The sequence below is a fragment of the Colius striatus genome, chromosome 4, assembly GCF_028858725.1.
Source record: "Colius striatus isolate bColStr4 chromosome 4, bColStr4.1.hap1, whole genome shotgun sequence".
In the NCBI taxonomy this organism is placed as follows: Eukaryota; Metazoa; Chordata; class Aves; order Coliiformes; family Coliidae; genus Colius; species Colius striatus.
In genome coordinates, this window is record NC_084762.1 from 64,539,251 (window position 1) to 64,559,424 (window position 20,174).

The 20,174-nt window shown below is 37.4% G+C and overlaps 1 protein-coding gene across 5 annotated transcripts in view; it reads right to left on the minus strand.

The window, feature by feature from the left end:
- Nucleotides 1–620: 620 nt before the first annotated feature.
- JPH1 (junctophilin 1) overlaps nt 621–20,174 on the minus strand; it is an 85,812-nt gene continuing 66,258 nt past the window's right edge. Inside the window, exons 4-6 of one of the 5 annotated variants that reach the window (XM_061995914.1) lie at nt 10,579–11,240; nt 3,121–3,216; nt 621–1,238 (exon numbers count right to left, since the gene is read on the minus strand). In XM_061995914.1, coding sequence (XP_061851898.1) covers nt 3,136–3,216; nt 10,579–11,240 — 743 coding nt within the window. In that variant the 3' untranslated portion in view covers nt 621–1,238; nt 3,121–3,135. Of the gene's footprint in view, nt 3,217–10,578; nt 11,241–20,174 lie in introns of all 5 variants that reach the window. The other 4 variants (XM_061995913.1, XM_061995911.1, XM_061995912.1 and 1 more) reach the window with 4 other exon arrangements.

Here is a 20,174-nt window from a genome sequence, read left to right on the forward strand (position 1 = left end):
AATCGTACTGATTCTGTGAAAATAAAATTCTCAGCTGATTTACCAGTTCAGCAAATTAAGACAGTTGTAACAGTGAATGTTCTGTGTGTAGAATATTGGCTCACAAGCTTTATGTTAATTTAAAACCTATGAAGACCCAGAGAAGGGGGGAATGTCTGAACAAGTTGTTGATTCTCTTACTAGAACAACTGTTAATTGACCAGTCACTTGCTGATTAAAATAAGATTGATTAAACCACTCCTGCAGTGGGAATATAATTTAAGATACTAAATTTATAGAGCTACATAAATCCTGTATCAGAAGGTAAAAAGAAGACACATCAAGGAAATTTGCATTTTTTTTTTTTTTTTTTTTAGAAAAAGAACCCCACACCTTTTTATTGTTTCCTAGAATCATTTTGTTGAAACAGGAACACACAATGTTTTTAAAGGGTCCAGGACTTCACCCATTTTCCCACTTCAGTCCTCATTTACTGAATTTGTTAAAAAATACATGTTTCCAGAGAGTGAACAAAGTAATTCACAAACAGGAAAAACTAGTCTGAAACTCTATTAATAATCAACTTATTTTTATTAGAGCAAATACAGTTGTGAAAACTGTACATTGTACATTTTGGGTCAAGAATTATAAATAGAGAAACTCATAGATAAAGAGTTCATTCTTTGACAGCAAGAAACTTTAAATAGACAAAATGACATTAAGTACATTGCCAGGCTTCACTGTGCTGTCCAAAATGTAGTGTACAGTATAACAACCAATTATAAATAGCCTTTCATGTAAAATACAGTTGTGCACATTTTAGAAAAATACCAACAATTTGTTTCAGCTTTGTTTTATAAAAGCTTATAAATCATACATATTTATAAATTGTACTAACATGCTTACTTAAATTTAGAAACATTTTCATAAGCTTTGTTACCCATTATTTCCAGAGCATAAAGTATTTTAAATAAACATTTAATAGGAATTAAATATGTCAGTTACAAAATTACATCTCCATGTAAGGAGAGAGGGGGTGATTTCACTGTTGGATGTTCATCATGTCAAGGCTTTGACAGTAATTTTTAAAATTTTCTTCTGATTTAAAAACTACTTTCCTAAATTTAAAACACAATTAAAACCTTTTTTTTTTCTCTCTCTCTTTTTTAAAATAAATATGCAAGTTTGATTTTCATTTGCTCTCTTTCTGCTTTCTTCTTTATCCACACTGGTCAAAACACAGGATTCTCAACATACTTCTGTAAAAAACACCATGGTGTTACTGCCCTGCTTTGAGCTGCTTTGCTGCACAATATTCAGTCCATACCTACGTTACTTGAATATGCTGCATCAAAAGATAGCTAACGTACTTTGTAAGAATGTTGCCCATTAAACCATGCAAACACTTAGAAAGTTTACAAACAGGTTCAAAAACTATATTGCATGAAAGATTTTCTAGTAGAGATAAAATAAACCATAATACAAGCCCTTTGCTTTTTGTAGCTTTAAATTATTTACTTGCCAAATGATCACACCACATAATTTCAGTAAATAAGCATGCGTTTGATTAATATAGGGTACAGTAATTACAGTATAATGGCACATAAAAAGAAACATGATCACGTCATTTGAACAAAGGGCTGTGAAGCTACTTAAGACAAACTTTCCAAATGAAAAATTTTGAGGCTTTTTTAATGCTGAGGTAAAATTATAAATGGACTTTGAAGACACTGAAGGCATCAAATCGATAAACAACCACTTAACATTTCTAAATGCTCTACCTGAATGTATTCAACACAAATCTAGCATTTAAAAAATTATGATAATTTATTGTGAGCATTAGCTAGCTTAACTGTCATTGGCATTAATGAGCACTCAGACAAGACTTTATTTTAACCGCTGGCAAAATACCTCAGTGTTGAAACATAATAATTCAAATCATCAATTACCACAGCATCAGAATTAAATAAATAAAAAAAAAACAGAAAAGAAAAAACAAAAAAAAACACCTCAACATGCAAACCCTGTATCTCACCTATCTTGGCTTATTTTGATATTCCATCTCCTGTTTAGAATTTTCTGATATCAACTTAAGATTTTTATTCTTTTATTACAAAAAATTTTGCTTGCTACTGGAGTAAGTATTTGAGTGCTTTCAGGAAGATACCAACATCTTCAAATCTTGCAGTCACGGTGCATTGCTTACTACACCTTAAAGCAAAACGGCTCTTCAGGTTTAGGAAAACGAATTTAAGAATTTCACCTTTGGATTAGAAAAAGATATTTCATTTTCTGCTTCGGCTGCTAGGGAAACTGATTAGCTTTCTCCAGGTTGGACTCAACACTATGTTATGGCTATACATCAAATTTCATAAACAACGAATGAACAGAATCATGCACAGGCAAATGAAATTCTATCTCCCAGAACACTGCAGGAGATGGTAAAAGCAGCAGGTAATGGAATAAGACTGGTGACTGATGCTGCTAACTATTTCTTCTAATGAGATAGGAGTGAACGCTGGAGTCACTTCCACAGCAACAGAATCCTCTGACCACATTCCTCTGGCAGTCGTTTTCCCATCTCCCCACTAAAAACATCAGACGGTAAAATAGTAAGGCAGCTGTTAGCTTCCATCAACAAAAAGTGCAGCTCCGTACATTTCCAGTTTAGTCACACTCTGCTGGAACAGATGGAGAAGCCAACGCACTTCAATGGCAGGGCTGCTTCAGCAGATTATTTTGTTTGTTTTCCAACATGGCTGCTTGCTTCAGCTTTCAGAGGACCCCAAAACCGCGAGCCACCAGCAGAGAAACTGATCAGGGCCCCTGGCTGAATTTTCCAAGTTTCATCTCTCTTGCGTCCCATCCTAATTCCAAGCCTCCTTCCCTGTGTCTGAGTATGACAGGTGCCATTTAAAAGGCTGATGACACAACTGCAGAGAACTGTGGGCTAACACCACTAGTTGTCATGACTTCACTGAAGGGTCAAAACAGTTACATTATTAAATAACTATGTTGAATCACATTCAGGCATAGCTAAAATTAAAGTAGGGAACATTAAAAGTGTGCAAAGAATTAAATCTTTATCGCTTGAGGTGGGGTGGATATGGTGATTTTATACGAAAACAAGACTTTTCTTACCTTTCCTAATTCCAATCAAGTTAGAAAATGGACAAAAAGAATGGCTAAACCAATATTCAACAGCATTACAAGGGCGATCATGACTGAGTTAGGGCCCTGAAAACAAAATAAAGACATCAGAATTAATGCAACCTTCCACAAAGTGCCTTATAGTGCCTTAAGTGCACACGGCCTTATAATTTCTAATGGTTTTGACCTTGCTTTGATATTAAAGATACAGACTCTGCTCCCAAAACACAGACTATATCCTGGGTATTATAAGGAGTTGAATTTTGTCTGTGTGAAAATGAGTTGAAGTACAGGTGAGAGTATATTATTATTACATTGTTCTTAATCACACTTGAGATTAAACCACTTGACAGTAAGACTGCATAAACACATGAAATCAAACCAATCAACACAAAGCCAGTATAGCTTTAAAATAAAGCAAAACAGGGAACTTGAACTGCTTTAGCAATACTGGAGTGTTCTTCTTCATCCTTAAAGCAGGTTCATTCTCTCATCCCAACCCATTTCAAAACAGACATGACAATGTGTTCCATGAATACCCTTTTTTTCTGATAAGCAAAAGGAAGGAAAAAGTTACTTACCGTTGCACTAACACACCTAGCAATTTTTCCATTACAGATCTAAACCAAATTTTAAACCTGCAAAATTAAATTTGTTTTTACTCTGATAACTATCTTCACAGAACTATCACATTCCCTTCCTAGCTAGAGCTAAATTTCATTAGAAAACTTTATTATTACATAATTTTAGTCTTTCTGTGAAGCCATATAGCAAAGGTTTTAATTCTTTTCAGCTTTTTTTTTTTTTTTTTTTAAATCAGGGATGTTTTCTAACAAGCTACATGAAATTATGTCCTGCACAGATGGAAATTCCTAATTCTTCTCAACATATTTGATTACATCAACATATTTTAATTAAGATTTGTATATGCTTATATTTAAAGGTTGCAACAACTCTCTTCACTCAGACAATACCTTCTTAAATCCCCAAAACACCCACCAAAAAAACTCTGCAGAAAACTATCTTCTGAGTTACATAAGGATCATTGGCTTGTGTAAGAAGGTATGTATTTCATTAGAGATGATATTATTTTTTTCACTTTCCACATGAGGCATGCCTTGCAGAAGTTCATTATGCTCCATGACAATGCCAACATTAGTTATACAGTTTCTGGAATGCTAAGGTGTATGAACTTGGTATTATTAAGTTGCTGCAGTAGTTGTGTCATGATTATATCACCTGCTCTCACCCTGAAGTACTCTCATTAAATACTTTTTACCAGAACATACCTTTACACAGTAGTTAAAATGGCAGGCCAGACATGGACTGACAAGTTCTTGATTAAGTCACAAAATACATTGTTACAAATACTCCTTAAATCTCTGGGGAGTCTAAACCAAACCAACACCTCTGTCCATAATGGCCACAAAGTTCCCTTTGCACCTATTCAGAGGTACCTGTTCACAGGCTGAAGAACAAAGTGTTCAAGTTCAAACAATGACTGAGACCATCAGGATGCCAGTTAAATACTTCTATAGAGGTAATGGCATTGACAGCAACATTCATATTTTGCTTAATGTCAGAACGTATAAAACACTGACTAGGAAATTGAAGACTAGGTTTAAGATCACCCAGGGACCTTAATCAAAAGGATTTCAGATAACAAGTTCCCACTTACCACTGGTATGTTTTAATCACTGAACACACGGAACAGAACAGAAGTGGAATCACGTTCCTTCCTTCTTAATGGAATTGAGCCACTATGTACCAAAGAATATGAGATGCTTGGTGACAGAGAACAAGCATAAAAGGAAAGCAGGACTGGTTATGCTTCTGACCATAGCACTGTAACCAGCCTTGCTGTAGCAGTGTAACTCAATGTTACTTTCTTCTTTCTCTTTCTGGCATGGTCACAGCTGTGCTAGCTCGGTTACCACTATATGCTTGTCCACTATGAAGGAAATCCAAGTCCCTATCAAGATTCCTAACAAATGCATTCGGCAATTGTGAGATTTATGCATGAAAGCCACATTGGAAAACTTTGAGCAACAAAACATGTTTTACTTGAAATATGAGCTACTTTGAGAATCTCTCAGTTTTGCTGTCTTAGAATGTCAGCATCAACACCCTTAGAGTGAATCTTCCATTTAACATCACCTTTTGCAAAAGCAGATCCCAGAACCTCATGACAAACAAGTTAATATTACATATTTGTCTACAGGAAGGGTGATTACACTACTAACTTCCACAAAGATTTTGATTCAGTGTCTTTCTCATTGGTGCTGAGACACTGGAACATGTTTCCCATGAAGATGATGTGTAAAATTACCTGGGATCTGGCTGTCTAATGTTTTGCGCATTTGCAAGTAACATCCATGGGTATCAAGTTGATTTACTACAACTGAAGAAAAATTTGGACCTATGGGGGCTTCACAAGAGCCAGGAACTCATCCATTACCTGAAATATATCCTGAAACAGCGTCCTGATAGTTCCAAGACAGCTTTTGGCTGAATGGCAAGTCAGCACTGCAGCTCAAACAGCAATGTGGTATCATTAGCGCAGTCTTACAGAATTAAGCTTGGTGGAGGGGTAGGGGACTTCTCTACTGATGCATCTGGCAGTCAGGTTATATCTAGAACAATCTCACCTCAATAACATTAGATAAACTAGGCAAAAAAACCCTAGGGGCTATGGTCTTAATCAAGGAATCTCATCTACAAAACCAGAAGAAAGTGACACCGTAAGAACTGGGTTTTTAATTTTATGCGAAGATCGAAGAAAAATGTGTTATCTATGATAATGAGCCTGAGCTTCACACAAAGAAACAAATCGCATCTTCTTTGTGAATTTTGCTTCCTCTTCTAATAACAACTTTTAACCCAAAGCAGAAATTCCTGATATACTAAAAATGAACAAACAGTATTTATGAAGTAAGTGGCTACAATGCAATGAACTACTGTTTTGTAGGCATCTATGAAATGAGCATTTAATGCTTTAAGATAAATATAATAAATAAGACTTTAGTGTCCTGCAAGGACTTAAAATAGCAAAAGCCAAAATTAGTCTGAACAGTTCGAGTGACTAGAACAGGTGCAGTAAAGAAGCTATATTAGAAAAACTCCAGTCCTGTTTAAAAACTGCCCTTTCAGATTCTAGTAAGTCAGACACTTATGTGGTTAAAAATACAGCCATATGATTAGTTTTCATTTGGGGAGGGAAAGGCTATTTTCCTAAAACGTATTGCCAGGAAGTATTAAAACTAGTCTTGTAATCCCATTGCACTAGGAATGTCCATTAAATTTAGCATAAAGTTCTTGCTCAGAGGGATTTTTTTAGGATAAGGCAAATAGTGATCTACTTTTCTAATGTCATGGTTATGATATCCCTTTACTAACTGGATGTTAAGTGAACAAAGAGATGAGAGTAGCAGCACACTGGGTAACATTCAGAAAAATGTAATGACTTTAGATACAGGTAAAAACCAGGTGAAACATGGTGTGGCTTAAAAATCTTCACCTATTAAATGAAAAAATGACAATGCAGTAGAACACTTGTGCTTGGGCTTATACCTGACTTGGGGAAACGCATACCAGGTAAAGAAAATGTGTATTTGTGATCACAGACTACAATGGTATTTTTTGCAATTCAGTCCTACTTTTTACACAATCCAAGATGGTTTACAGTGAAGGTGAGATAGCAGTGTGCTAAGCAGCAATTAGAAACAACAGTTAGTACTGGTTTGTGGTCGAGTGTCTCTGTGCACACTTCATGCTGTGATAAATACAAGGTAATTTGAAGGTGTTGAATTCACAGTGAAAAAAAGGATAATTTACCTCTCATTTCAATGCCTGCAAACAGTTGTTTTGGAGCAGCTGATGAACGGTGACTTGTCAACCATGCTTTATGCATGTTTCCACCTTGATAAAACTATGACTCTTCCTTAGGTGCTCTGAAATTATTTTAAACTCTGCTTTTTGAACATCAGAAAATAATGACATATAGAAACACGTGTCTATGTGTGGCATAACAAGTATATCTTCAAATACAATGCCAGAAATGGGGATATCTAGAGGATCAATACTGTTCCTATAACTAATTTAACTGCACAGATGATATTCGATGACATTCTTAAGGATTTAACAGATGCACAGAAAATACAAAACATTAATTTGACCGTTAAAACAGTTGGTGCAGACTTTTCTGTAAATAAAGTTGGTGAAAGTTCTTAATCCAAATTAAGGTTCATGTTTCATTCAGATGTAAGAAATGGCTTTGATTTAGACACAGGGAAGGAAGAACTGGAAATCCTACATTCTGTATCTATGTACTTAATGGATTATCACCAGAAACCTGGAAGAACCACAGCTCAGTTTTATATGGCACTTTCCAGCAATCTAATGGAAGTGCTCAATAAATGTTATAGATTCATTTCTGCATTCCAAACCCATGTTTTCTCATTCTATTTTCATGACAGTGAAAGTTCTTTTATATTTCTTAACAAACACATTTTTTTAACTTTTATGGAGGATCTAAGACAGATTTACTTTCAAACTACAACAAAATCCTTTCTCAGGATGACTATAAAGTGATTGCAACTGCTGACTAAAACAAAATAATTCTCCAGTGCAGCCCTAGAATTCTGAAGTCTCAACATTCAGAAATGTTTGGGGTAAAAAGTACATTAATCTGTCCTCTCCTCAGTAAGTGTGCACTTCTGGTTTAGCCACTGTGTAACTCCAGCGCACTACTGAGCTCGGTCCAGGAGCACTACAGAAGAGGCTACGGTTTTTCTGAAGTGGAAAGATGATACTAAAAATTAAAAAATCTCCAGGCAACATTAACAGTCATTCTGTACTAACTCTCTCCCTCAGTCTGCTAAGTCAGTAGATTGCTCCTTTCTGCTTTGTTTGTTTTAGGATTTTGTCATTTTAAAGAAATAAGCATATAAGAAATTTATTCTCTCAGGGAAAATTATAGACACATATGGAAGATATCTTTGAAAAAAAACAAATACATCTACATATATCTTAAAATGTCATTATATTAAAAATGAGTTCTTAAACTCTACCTTCCTTCTTTATTGAAATGCTGATAATAAGAATAATTAAATTCAAATGAAGCAAAGAGGTAGCTCTCAGATAACCTGTAATATCAGTAAACAAACAGTAGCTAATGTAACTTTTCCACCATTCCTGATAACAGGCTACAGGTTAACAGTCCTTATCCTGATTATTCTAGAAGATGAACATACTGCTGTTTAGGTGCCTATCTGATACCTTAAGGTAAAGACTCCCTCAGCTCCAAACCATTATCTTCAGTTTGTATGGAATGTAAGGAAAACTAAGGACTATTTCTAGCCACTTATCTTCATGAGAGATGAACCAAAAAAAAATCTAATTCAGGCTAAAACTCTGTGCATGCTCACTCAACATCTACTAGCCTGACAGCTTTGTATTACCCTACATAGGAGTCGTATCTGTGAGATTTGAGAGGTTAAAGGGCTGATATCAGCGGTAATACAGATTTGCAGATTATAAAACCACTGTGAACATCTACTTTGATCCGCACAAAACAGAATATAAGCTTCCTGCTGAACTAGAGGATATCATCTTGGCAAAATGCTCATTATCGAACTACTCAGTGATGGCTCCAAAAACTCGGCATCTGAAAACTGATGTTACATTTAATGAATATCATTAAAAGTAATTTAAACCACGACTTTTATCAAAATCTGTCTAGCTGTTGGATCTTCTTACACAGTCACCTGTTAGCTTGGGAAACTATTTTATAAAGCGTAATTACAGAAAGCAATTTAATGTGTCATATTTTTTTGCCTTGAACCTTTCATTGTAAGATAGATTTTAATAATTCTTGCAGCTCTTTGTTGGACTTTCCCTTAAGGTTTTTTTCATTTTAAATCCCTGATTTATGGAGACTTTTATTCCAGAAGTGGTTGCACCAGTGCCAAAACCAGATAAAACAGACTCCCATGTACTCTTGCTTAATCTTTCCTGTTGATAAATCTAAGGATTATACTAACATCTCTGAACCACAGCAGCAGACTGTGAGCTCATGTTCAGTTGTCTCTCTTGTTTCAGATCCACCAACCTTTTCCAGCTCTGATCCTGCATGGCTTGGCTCTATTAACTGTCTTTGAATACTGAGTCTTACATTTCGCTGTGCCTGCACAGGGATAATTATACTTCCGCCTTTCTTAGGAAACAATTTGCATCAGCTTGTATTGGTGACCCATTGTCTGTTTCCTGGTCCCTGTGTCTTCTGTAAACTTCACAGATAATTATTTTATGTCCTCTTCCAAGTTGTTAATAAGAATGTTAATAAAACAGGGCATGAGAATTATTCCAGGAATGACTTCACCGGAATAATACCAAATTGCTGATATTTTTCTAATTACTTTTTGAGAATCATCAGTTAGGTTCTAAAATTTAGTTTAATGTGACATTTAGCCTTTGCATTACTTTGGCTTCCTTGTCAGAATACATGACTGTGCAAAAGCAAACCTATAGTGACTTTCTTATAACAACGCCTATAAAAAAAAGAAACAAAACAATTAACTAGATGTCTTCGTTCACTAATGTTAAATTTAGGATCTACAACTGACATTTCCATCTATCATCATAGATTCTGAATTCAATAGCCTGCCTTTTCTTCTAACATGGAATAGAAACGATGTAAGTCATCTCTCCTTTTCTTCCTAACTATTGATAGTTCTATTACTTCTAAATAGTAAAGAGATTAAGATTCCCACTGCTCTGAATGTAGAGTTCTAAAACTCCTTCTCCCTTTCCTGATGAAAAAGAAAGTAAAACTTTTCACATCACTGTAAGACACAAGCATTGTTAAAAGTATGCATTTTAGAACAGTTTATGTTTTGATGCAAATTGCCTGTTTTTAGGATCTACAATCAACTGAGAGAAGAAAATGAAAATGGGAGACTGCCTGGACAGAGTCAGACCACAGGCCAGTACCATGTCTCCTACAGTACCCTTGTGGGAAGGAAGAGCAAGAGTATAACTTCCAGTACTGACCAACTATCCACTGACGTACAATGGACACTGTTTTGTGGAGTGGTGGTGGTTACATATCTCTCTCTCTCTAAACATATATATATATACTAGTATGTATCTACACAGACAAAGTGCATATATATATATATGTATATATAGATATACACACCCTAATACACACATTAAAAATTTAGTGTTTACGGATGCAATAGGAATTAATGTTTCAAAACTATTCCTTCCCAGTTTTCAAGGTAATACAGAGGAGTGGAACAGTTGTTCCTCACTGTGGTCCGGTGTAGTGTATTGTGGCTATTGTATCCAGATGAAGATTTGGCAGAAGTGAGCTTTGCCTGCCTGTAGGTTGCAAAGCTCAGCAACAGGAGGCAAAGGGACAGTGAAAAAGTTTCCTGCAGTACTCACCAAGCTGTTTTCTACTTCTTTTTTCACTGATGAATGTGACTCCTTATTAGCTGGGTTCTTTGGTGCAGCAAATTCTGGTTTCTTAATTTTTGTGTCAGGTTTGTTTTCTTTGGCATCTGGCTTACCCCCAGATTTAGCAGGACTTGGCTTCTGTGAGGGTGGTATCCATGCAAGTGCTGACGGTGATGGGTTCACATTTTCATCTTCTTCACTGAGCTGCTGTGGAAGCACTGTTGGATTCATTTTTACATAATAGCCATGGTAGTGACCATGCAGCTCCCCATTCTCCGTGCTGGCAGGATTGTGATGAGCTGAAAACTTTGGCTGGAGTTTCACAGCTACTTCCTCCTTCATTGGTGTTTTTGAATATAAAGGCTTGTTCATTGTGGGTGTTATATTCTCAGTGGCTGAAAGCTTTTTTTCTTGATTGAGTCTTGCCCCAGAAGTGGAGCTTTGCCTTTTCAGTTGTTTTGAAGGAGAAGGCTCAGAAGAAAGAGGAGGACTATGCCTTGGACTTGCTTCTGGGGTTCGAGGGGGTGTAGTACCTTTTCGATAAAAGTGAGGTGACTGTTTTGGGGTGGGTGGTTTTTCCTGAACCTTTTCTTCAGATTTGTCTTTCACCTCCATTCCTTCTTGAAATTTTTGTTTGATATAATCAGGGCCTGAAAAACAGCGTAACAGAAATATGATTAAAACAAAAATAAGGCTTTCACAGTGAAGCTATTGCAGTGGGATGTCAGATTGGACTGCCCTGACATCCACAGCGATTTACTATACATCACTCAGTACTTGAACTTACTGCACTTTTTGGTCACTGTTGGGACTGCTTGTTAATTTGCTTCAGTCACTTTATGTCTTCTGTTTTGCAAAGGGTCATAGGATGTAAATCGTCTGCAAGTGAAGTTTGAGGTACTGAAGACTGACTTACCTTATATACCTATTGTTCTTTGTTTTTCTGAGACATATTTGGAGGTATGTTTGGCTTAATTCTCCTAATCTAACTCCTACTCTTGTAAACATAGTATTTATTTGACATGGAAGTAATTAACCATCAGAATGAAATGTCTCGTCTGCTCTTATAACCTACAGGAAATAGGGCTTGAACCATATTTTTTCCTTTTGTGTGCATTTTAGCTTGTATTATAAACATAAATGTGTATATATATATATATATATATCTGTATGAACTCTTATACACTGCCTTTGTCTTCCTAATCTGATCACCGACCATATGAAGACCTAGATTAACCACTCTAGGCAGTAACACAATTCTGCTTAGAAGCTAGGAAAACAAATGCTTTCACATTCATTAAGGAAATACTTACAGGGCAGTACAGAGTATATTTACAGTATGAAGAATATCCTCCCCCACGTCCTAGCTAAACACCCATGAACACATTCGCCGTTAGGTCTCACTTATAAAGGTGCATTTCTGTGCAGATGTTTACGTAAAGACAAGTTGGATGAGATGCTTTGCTCCAGGTTTTGGTTGTCTGATTCAACAGTTTGATGCCAAGACCGGAGCAAACACTTCAGTGACGAAACAAAATTCCTGTATATCTATCTGTAATTGTGGGCAGCATTGTCTATTTTTCTCTCTAGAGGCCACACCTCAGATTCCAGGATCAGGTCTTGTAAGAAGGCAGAAGCTGGGGAGCAGAGCGAACAGAGTACTGCAACAATTTTTCTGTGTGTTCAGTAATGGTTTCTGCCAAACACATTGCAACCATTTCTCCACTTCTATCTTTGCTAGCACCCGTACTTCCCTTTCATTTTTCTATCTTCTGTAAGTAAGGCTTATCTGTGTTTTAGGTCATAGAGAAATTTTGTGCCCAGAGAAGAATGTCTGCACACATTTTTCTGCTTTTGAGTTTAAAGGAGGCTCTAGCTGTGTTAGGCAGATACTGTGTTTTTACAGATGCCAGAAGCATACTCATCACTACACAGTGCTAAGATGAGAGGAAGGAAGAGCAGCATCAAGTTTTTGGAAGTTACTGAGTCATCTGGTAAGAAAGCATTGCTGAGATGAATTACTTGGGATGCAATGTCTTTTGTGCAGTAAAATCACAATGCTTTTCGCATCTCTGAAAACCAGGGGTGGAAATAGGGAGCTGTTGAGAAAAAACAACTGGATGTAGACAAGCCAGGATTTGTTCTCAAACAGCATTTCAGGAGGATGCCTTGGAGAGTTAAGCCTGCGCAGAGGGAGAGGACTGGGGGGGTCTTTTTTCTTACAGATCATACAGTAAGAGGGAAAGGCAGCACAACACAAAAATTGGTACATGTAAAATCACAGTTACAATCACCATTCACAAAATTCTCCACCATGTAGGAGATTTCTTTCTGTCTCTGCTGAAAGGCATAAAGTAATGCTGAATGTTTTAACATTTGTAAACTTTGGTTTCCACTCTTCATGTGAGATATAATAAGGCATGTAAGCCCTCATTTAAGCCCAAGCCATGGAGCTGTCAAATTGAAATGATTATTTATTATTGGCACATCTGCATTTGCATTAGCTTGCTCCTTATGGCTGCAGTGGTAAAAGCATCCCAATTGGAATATCATCCCTTCTGCCTTACAATGCTGCTCAAATGGCACCGATCTGTTCCTCACCTACCTAGAAAATTCACTCCACTGCCCAATGTATCTAAAGATAAGACTTTTCTTAATATCTGACAGCACTTGACAGCCTGAAAAAACTTTCATAAGGAGCATATCTGGGCCTCAGAAATGTTGTCCCTCCCAACCTTCTCATACAACTACCCAGAAGCCTCTCAAGGCTGGCCTAAGGAAATCTCTCTTTCCAAACTCTGTTGGAATTTCTGAAACAAGAAGGGAGCTATGTCTTGGCTGACCATGTCTCCACAAGAGACTGGTGGAAAAAAACCCAAAACATTTAAACTGAACCAAAAATGTCATATTTAACTGGAGCTTCCCAAAGAAGTGTCAACAGGTTAACAGTGCCATATTTGTACTGGGTATTTGGCAATATTTGACGCCAAGTGACACTGAACTCCACCTGAGAAACCTGTAGCCATCTGTATCAAAGCAACATCTGAGTATGCCCGACCAGACATTCACCAATCACCATAATATAAAACAGTAGCCTTCTCTCCCAACCCCCAGATACATCCGTTAAAGATACATCCGCTGCCTCCAATCTTGCCAGGCAGATCTTTCCAACACTCAGATTCTTGGCTGTATGCTGAAGTTAGCTTTGGAGATTGTCCAAGGACTTTTTTTACGTCTGTTCACTGTATTTAGTACAATCAGAATATGCACCTGTCTGAACCACTGACTCCAAGCAGCAAGAACACAGTTCCCATTCCCTTCTGAGAACTAAAAATACTTGTCAAGACTTACCTTGTCACTTTTGTTAAAGGCCTTATCTAAAACCACAGATGAAGGCAACAGAATCTTTTTCTTCAGCACAAGAGTACTCTACAGCATGAGTGGAATTTGGAAAAGGAGTCGCTAATATCTGATCCTATGAGATTTCTAATCTGCTTGATTTTAACGAGGATAAGAATAGGATTTGAGGATGGGACAAATAAAAAGTGGGATTATCCATCTAGGAAACAAACACAGAGTTCTTCTCTTTGGCTTGCAGTTCAAGTAGCCAGTAGATATATTCCTAGACATGATATGTCTCGGTGCCTAAGGAGAATCTGGTCTGGAAAGTAGAATCAACAAATGTTTTTTAACCATTTCTTTGCAGATGAACCTGTGTGTTTTCTTACGATGACGTGCTGGCCCTGCTACTGTCAGTTCAAAATTGATGCACCTTTGCTAGCTGAAGGTCAGCCATGGGGAATGGTGGGGTTGACTCACAACCCCACTGAGCTGGTTGTGATGCTAGCAGCTGGATGGCACCATTTAAGTGTGAATTAGCCGGTACATGGGGGGGAACAGCCTCTGAAAGCCAAAAGGCTGTGTGGATGTGAGCAACGTATGCATGTAGAGTCTCATACTGTCTGCTGGTCTGCTTGTGGCATGAAGAAAGCTTTAGTTTGGTAGCAGACACACTCATAGTTGTACTAAATCTAGAATTTCTTGTGGAGTTCTTGTGTAACATTCTTCCTGGAAGAGCTCCAGTAAGTGATGTGACAGCATGGCCAGCCCTGTAAATCAGAGAGAAGGGTGCCCTGGTTTTGCCACAGCATTTTTAGAGAGGTGACAGCTGCATACTTTCCCACACAACCCAGTGAGATATACATACTGGCAGCATGTGGCTGTTCCAGCATTGTGGCTCAAGTAGTGTCTGAAAATGACATCTTGCAGGACACTGTAAATGCAGCCAGTGCTTCCCAAGAAAGCTAGGAAGAGATGTTGTGCCTTATCAGCTCAGGATGAAATCTGAAGCTTTAGAGGAATTGCAGAAAAGTCCTGGAATAGTGAGGAAAAAGGCATAGATACGTATTTATATGTATGAGATTCAGGCCAAATTGCTGTTTATTCAATCCAGCCAGTTTCATTTATTTTGGTACCCTTTGCTAGACAGAAGATGAGGATACAGGAGAAGAGTGGAACCGAATGAAGATGAGCTCAGGAAGTGCCAAAGGCACTGAGTATTTACAGTAGGGCCAGTGATCCTTCAATAAGCAATCTTATTAACACTTATAAATATCTAAAGGGTGGGTGTCAGGAGGTTGGGCCATCCCTCTTTTCTATAGTAGCTAGCAACAGGACAAGGGGTAATGGGATGAAGCTGCAACACAAAAAGTTCCACTTAAACATAAGAAAAAACTATTTCACTGTTCAGGTGAGGGAGTAGTGGAACAGGCTGCCCAGAGGGGTTGTGGAGTCTCCTTCCTTGGAGGTCTTCATGACCTGCCTGGACATGTTCCTATGTGACCTGATCTAGGTGACCTTGCTTCTGCAGGGGGGTTGGACTAGATGATCTCTAAAGGTCCCTTCCAACCCCTACCATTCTATGATTCTATGAATATGCATAACTGAGTAACCTGCCATAAATGTATTAAATTATCAAAATTATTAAGTTAATACTTCTTTTAACTGTCAAAAAGGACTTCTGCAGCAACATATCAACCACATAAAAATGTCAGATGTTTTGTGACAGGACTGCAGGACAATGCATATTTAAGTAACACAAGAACACTTCTGTAGTTTTCTAATACTATGAAGTAACACAGTAGTTAGTAATTTACAGAATTAAAATATACTAAATTATTGAACTAAAAATAGTACTATATAAATGAAAATATTTTACATAATAATTTCATGATAACAAGAAAATTTATGTTGCACTTATAAATTCCACCCATCAAGCAGATACTTCACTCTCTAATTTTGTTTATATATATGAATTGCTAGTGGAAAGACTTTCATTTCCACTGCAAGGTTTACCAATTGTCTGTGGGTAACATGGTCAAAGTTGTTTGCCCAATCAGGACACTGCAGTCTATATGCAAAATCTTACAAGATTAGTGGTTTCTTTTTACTGAGCTACTGAACACTTTCATAAAAAAAAAGAGAGAATTCCTGTTCTAAGTTTACAATCTGCAAGTACAATATAAAAGTGCAAAAAAGTTATACCAATAGCCCATTTTACAGATGGGGAGTTGAACCACAGTGAAATCATGACCCAAAGTACATGGTTCATCTGAATAGTCTCTGAATTCAGTGGTCAGTTGTCAATAAAGCACTGTTATGCTCAAAGCTTTGCAAAATCTTTGATAAAGTGATAACCTAAAGTTGCACAGGAAGCCCTTGTCAAATCTAGGGATGCAGTTTGGTGTTGGTACTACAGGTTGTTACATACTGTTAGAGAAATACACCTGCAAAAACCATCTGGTTTGCCACCTTTTGATGTGATCACTGTTTTTCTAATGTATCACTGTTGGCAACAATATCTATGCTCTCCTAACAAGATTTATTTCCTGCTCTGAGGAACATTAATAAAAAGGGTAACGCTTGGTGACCCATTAGAGAATCAATTAATATAGAATGTTTTCCTGCATGCATCCAAAATACTCTAAAGTCAGGATTTTTCAGGCTAGAACGTCTATTTTACAGAAGTTCTTCAGCATTCAGGATGGGAACTGTAGGTGAAGGAAATAAAATAATCATTTATTAGTCTTTTAAAAGAAGTGATTTGATGAGTCATTACAGAAGTGCAAATAACTATTCAGTAAATTTTAGAAAGGTAGGGTTTATTATTATTGCTTCACTGTGGAGATGTGTGTGGAGAGGCAGAACTATAATTAATGTCATTAGTACTTCCTCTGTTTTATTCTTATTTTTATGAAGGTTATACTGGTAGCAGGGAAAAAAAAGCTTTTAACTGCTAGGCTGCTGGCTTGAATTCAGCCCAAGTGAACGGAGAACTGTGCAATGTTGTGTGTAGAATGCGTTGATGATCTTGGTGAAGTAGAGACATGGTTATGGTTTTAGTAAGGTTTGTCAGCCTTGTCAGCCATCCTGACAGACTACACTGGGACTAAGTAAGACTGAAAACCTTTGAGAGATCACTTCTGCCTGACTCAGATATGAACAGGCTAGGCTAGGCTAGGCTAGCCTAGGCTGGAGTGGAACACAGTAACTCAGTTCAAAGTGACCTACAATGACCATCTAGTCCAATTGCCTGGGCTGACCAAAAGTTAACGCATGGTATTGAGGGCATGGTCTAAATGCCTTTTAAACAGTGACAGGCCTGCAGCACTGATCATCTCTCTAGGAATCCTTTTCCACTGTTTAGTCACCTTCTCAGTAAAGAAACGCTTCCTAATGGTAGTTTAAGAGGTTATCATTGTCACCTCAGGTGTCTGCAGTATCCTTTTGATGGACACAGTGCCCTAAGCAACAGGGCATAGGATGGTGTAGCTGCTTCATGGTTGTGTCGGTGTGAAGCAAGGTGTGTAAGGTTTCTCACCCCAGACAGTAGGAGGGCATCAGACTTGATAGCCAAGTTGGAGGTGGGATTTCCCTAGAAATAAATGCACTACTCCTAGTGATACATATATATGTTATTTAATAATTCCTTAATTCACAGTGACATATATAGGCTCTGTTGCCCTATTTTGGCTGCATCTAAAGTTGTCTGTGCCAGCTGGAATAAGGGCTCTCCTTAACGGTATTTGAGAATGCTTTAGAGAAAAAAAAAATCGCACATTTGCTAAAGTTAAAAAATAATCCAAGTCATAATGGATAAAAAAGACACAGAAGAATTGAAATTTAAGGGATTGTTGACACTATATAGTCAGATTAAAAGAAAACCAAGTCTGGATTGTCTACTTTTATTTTTAGCCTCTGATGGCAACTGCATTTTGGTGAGGTATGAGCAACATTTTAAACATTAGTAAGCAGCTTTTCTAGCAAGGAGCAAATAAAAAATCTTGCCTGAATTAATTTTTAGATTTCATTCTACTGCTTTACAATACTTTTTTTTTTTCCCCATCCTGGATTTTATACCACACATGGGAGTACCATGGATGCCTAAGAGCGCAATCTACAAAGTAAACAAGAGAGACAAGTTTGCAACTTTTGCATAATCCAGAAATACTCTAAAATATGTTTACCATTTTTAATGCTTTGTAATCTTTCTCAATTCACTCTTACTTCCAACTCCTCATTTTCTTCTCTTCCAGCGCTGAAAATACCTTCCTTTAGTTGAAGTTTTATCCAGCTTACACTTCTAGGGCATCTCAATCCGTTGTTAGCATTACTGCTTTCTTAAGTAAGTACTCCTGGTAGCTTTGTCTCTCCTACTGTGCTGGGAGAAACACTGAAACTAGTATGTGCCAACACTTACTCACTAGATCTAAGAACGTCATGGAGAATGATACCCACGTGTATTTGTTTTATGGAACTATTGTGATTTGATCTGGCAGTCTGCTGCCCTTCAAACCATGTACTACCAACATGACCTAAAAATGTAACACAAAGATAGCACGTAATGTGATATTATACTATTGCCAGAACTTGACAAAGCCACATCATCATTCATCGATGCAGAAGTTAGAATACACAAGACTTCCAATGAGGACTAACTTTAAAAGGTAGCATCACCAAATACAGGTTTTAGTGCAGCCTTAAATCACAGAATCATAAAATGGTAGGGGTTGGAAGGGACCTTTAGAGATCATCTAGTCCAATTCCTCTGCTAAAGCAGGTCCACCCAGATCAGGTCACACAGGAATGTGTCCAGGCAGGTTTTGAAAACCTCTAGAGAAGGAGACTCCACACCCTCCCTTGGCAGCCTGTGCCAGTGCTCTGATGCCCTTAGAGTAAAAAATATTTTCCTTATGTTTAATTGGAACTTTTTGTGTTCGAGCTTATGGACATTACCCGTAGTTCTGTCACTTGAGACAACAGTAAGAAGTTCTGCCCCATCCGCTTGACAAAAACCTTTTAAACACTTGTAAGTATAATAAGATCCCCCCCCCGTCTTCTCTTCTCTAGGCTTGAACAATGCCAGGTCCTGCAGCCTTTCCTCATAAGAGAGACGTTCCAAATGCAACCTTCCCTTCTTGCTAGGTAAAGACAAGCACCTACAGCAAGTAATCACTGGCAGAAATTGCTTGTCTCGTGCAGAAGAACACCAAACACAAAAATCCTTGCTTATCAACATTGCACTCACATCTACTTTCTTTATCTCTGCTCAGGAAGCAGTTTTCTACGGTACCATAGACAATTTCCCATTAGTTTTGCTAGAATCCCTATCTACCATCTTTGAAATATCTGCAAGTACTCTTTTCCTGGTTTTGAGATCAGTATGAATGATGGAGCTTTCCCAAAACCCAAGTCAAATGCCTCCCGTCATGGACTATACAGAGACCAAGAGTGCTGAGTTACTTATTTACTAGCCACACATAGACATGTATACACTTTGGCCAAGCCCAAGGCTAGTTTTTATGCCTTTCTATTTACTCAGCTTTGATGTTTATATAGCACAAGAAAACTGTTGGTGTGGCCTGTTAACTGACTACCACTAGTCTCTCTGCATTTCATAGTGATATTTGTTGAAAAGTGTATGGCCTTATGTTATCTCACAGTGCTTCTCAAAAATATCAAAACATCCACTCAAGCACACAGATTTGAGTCGCTAGCAACAGCAGTGGCAACAAAAAAGTAAACAGACTTCCATCAAACAATTCAAATTAAAAGCAACATCACAAAGTTGTGAGTCTAGCAGCAGGATGACAAAACAAATGTTAATTCAATTCTTATCTGTATGAAACCCAGTTTGCCCCTTTTCTCCTCTCCTATCAGTTCCTGCAGATGTGAAATTAATTTGAGTCATCCTACTATTAACATACCTGAATATAATACCTAACCAGTATTTGTGTATTTTGCACTTTTGTGTTCTCCAAGAAATAATTAGAAAATAATTAAAGACAGAAGAATCCCTAAAAGTAAGATCATTACAGAGTAGACATACACATTGAGAGATCTGAAGGCAGGAAAGAATAGACTAATGAATCTTGAAAACTGCCTACAGTCAGCACCTAGTGAGAACAATGCATTTATACTGACTGTAAATCCAATCTCTGCTGAATTTCTGTGACTGTTTTAGTTAGGACATAGCTGTGACATTTGCAAAACGGGCCACAAAATTCATAATTGCATCTGCATAG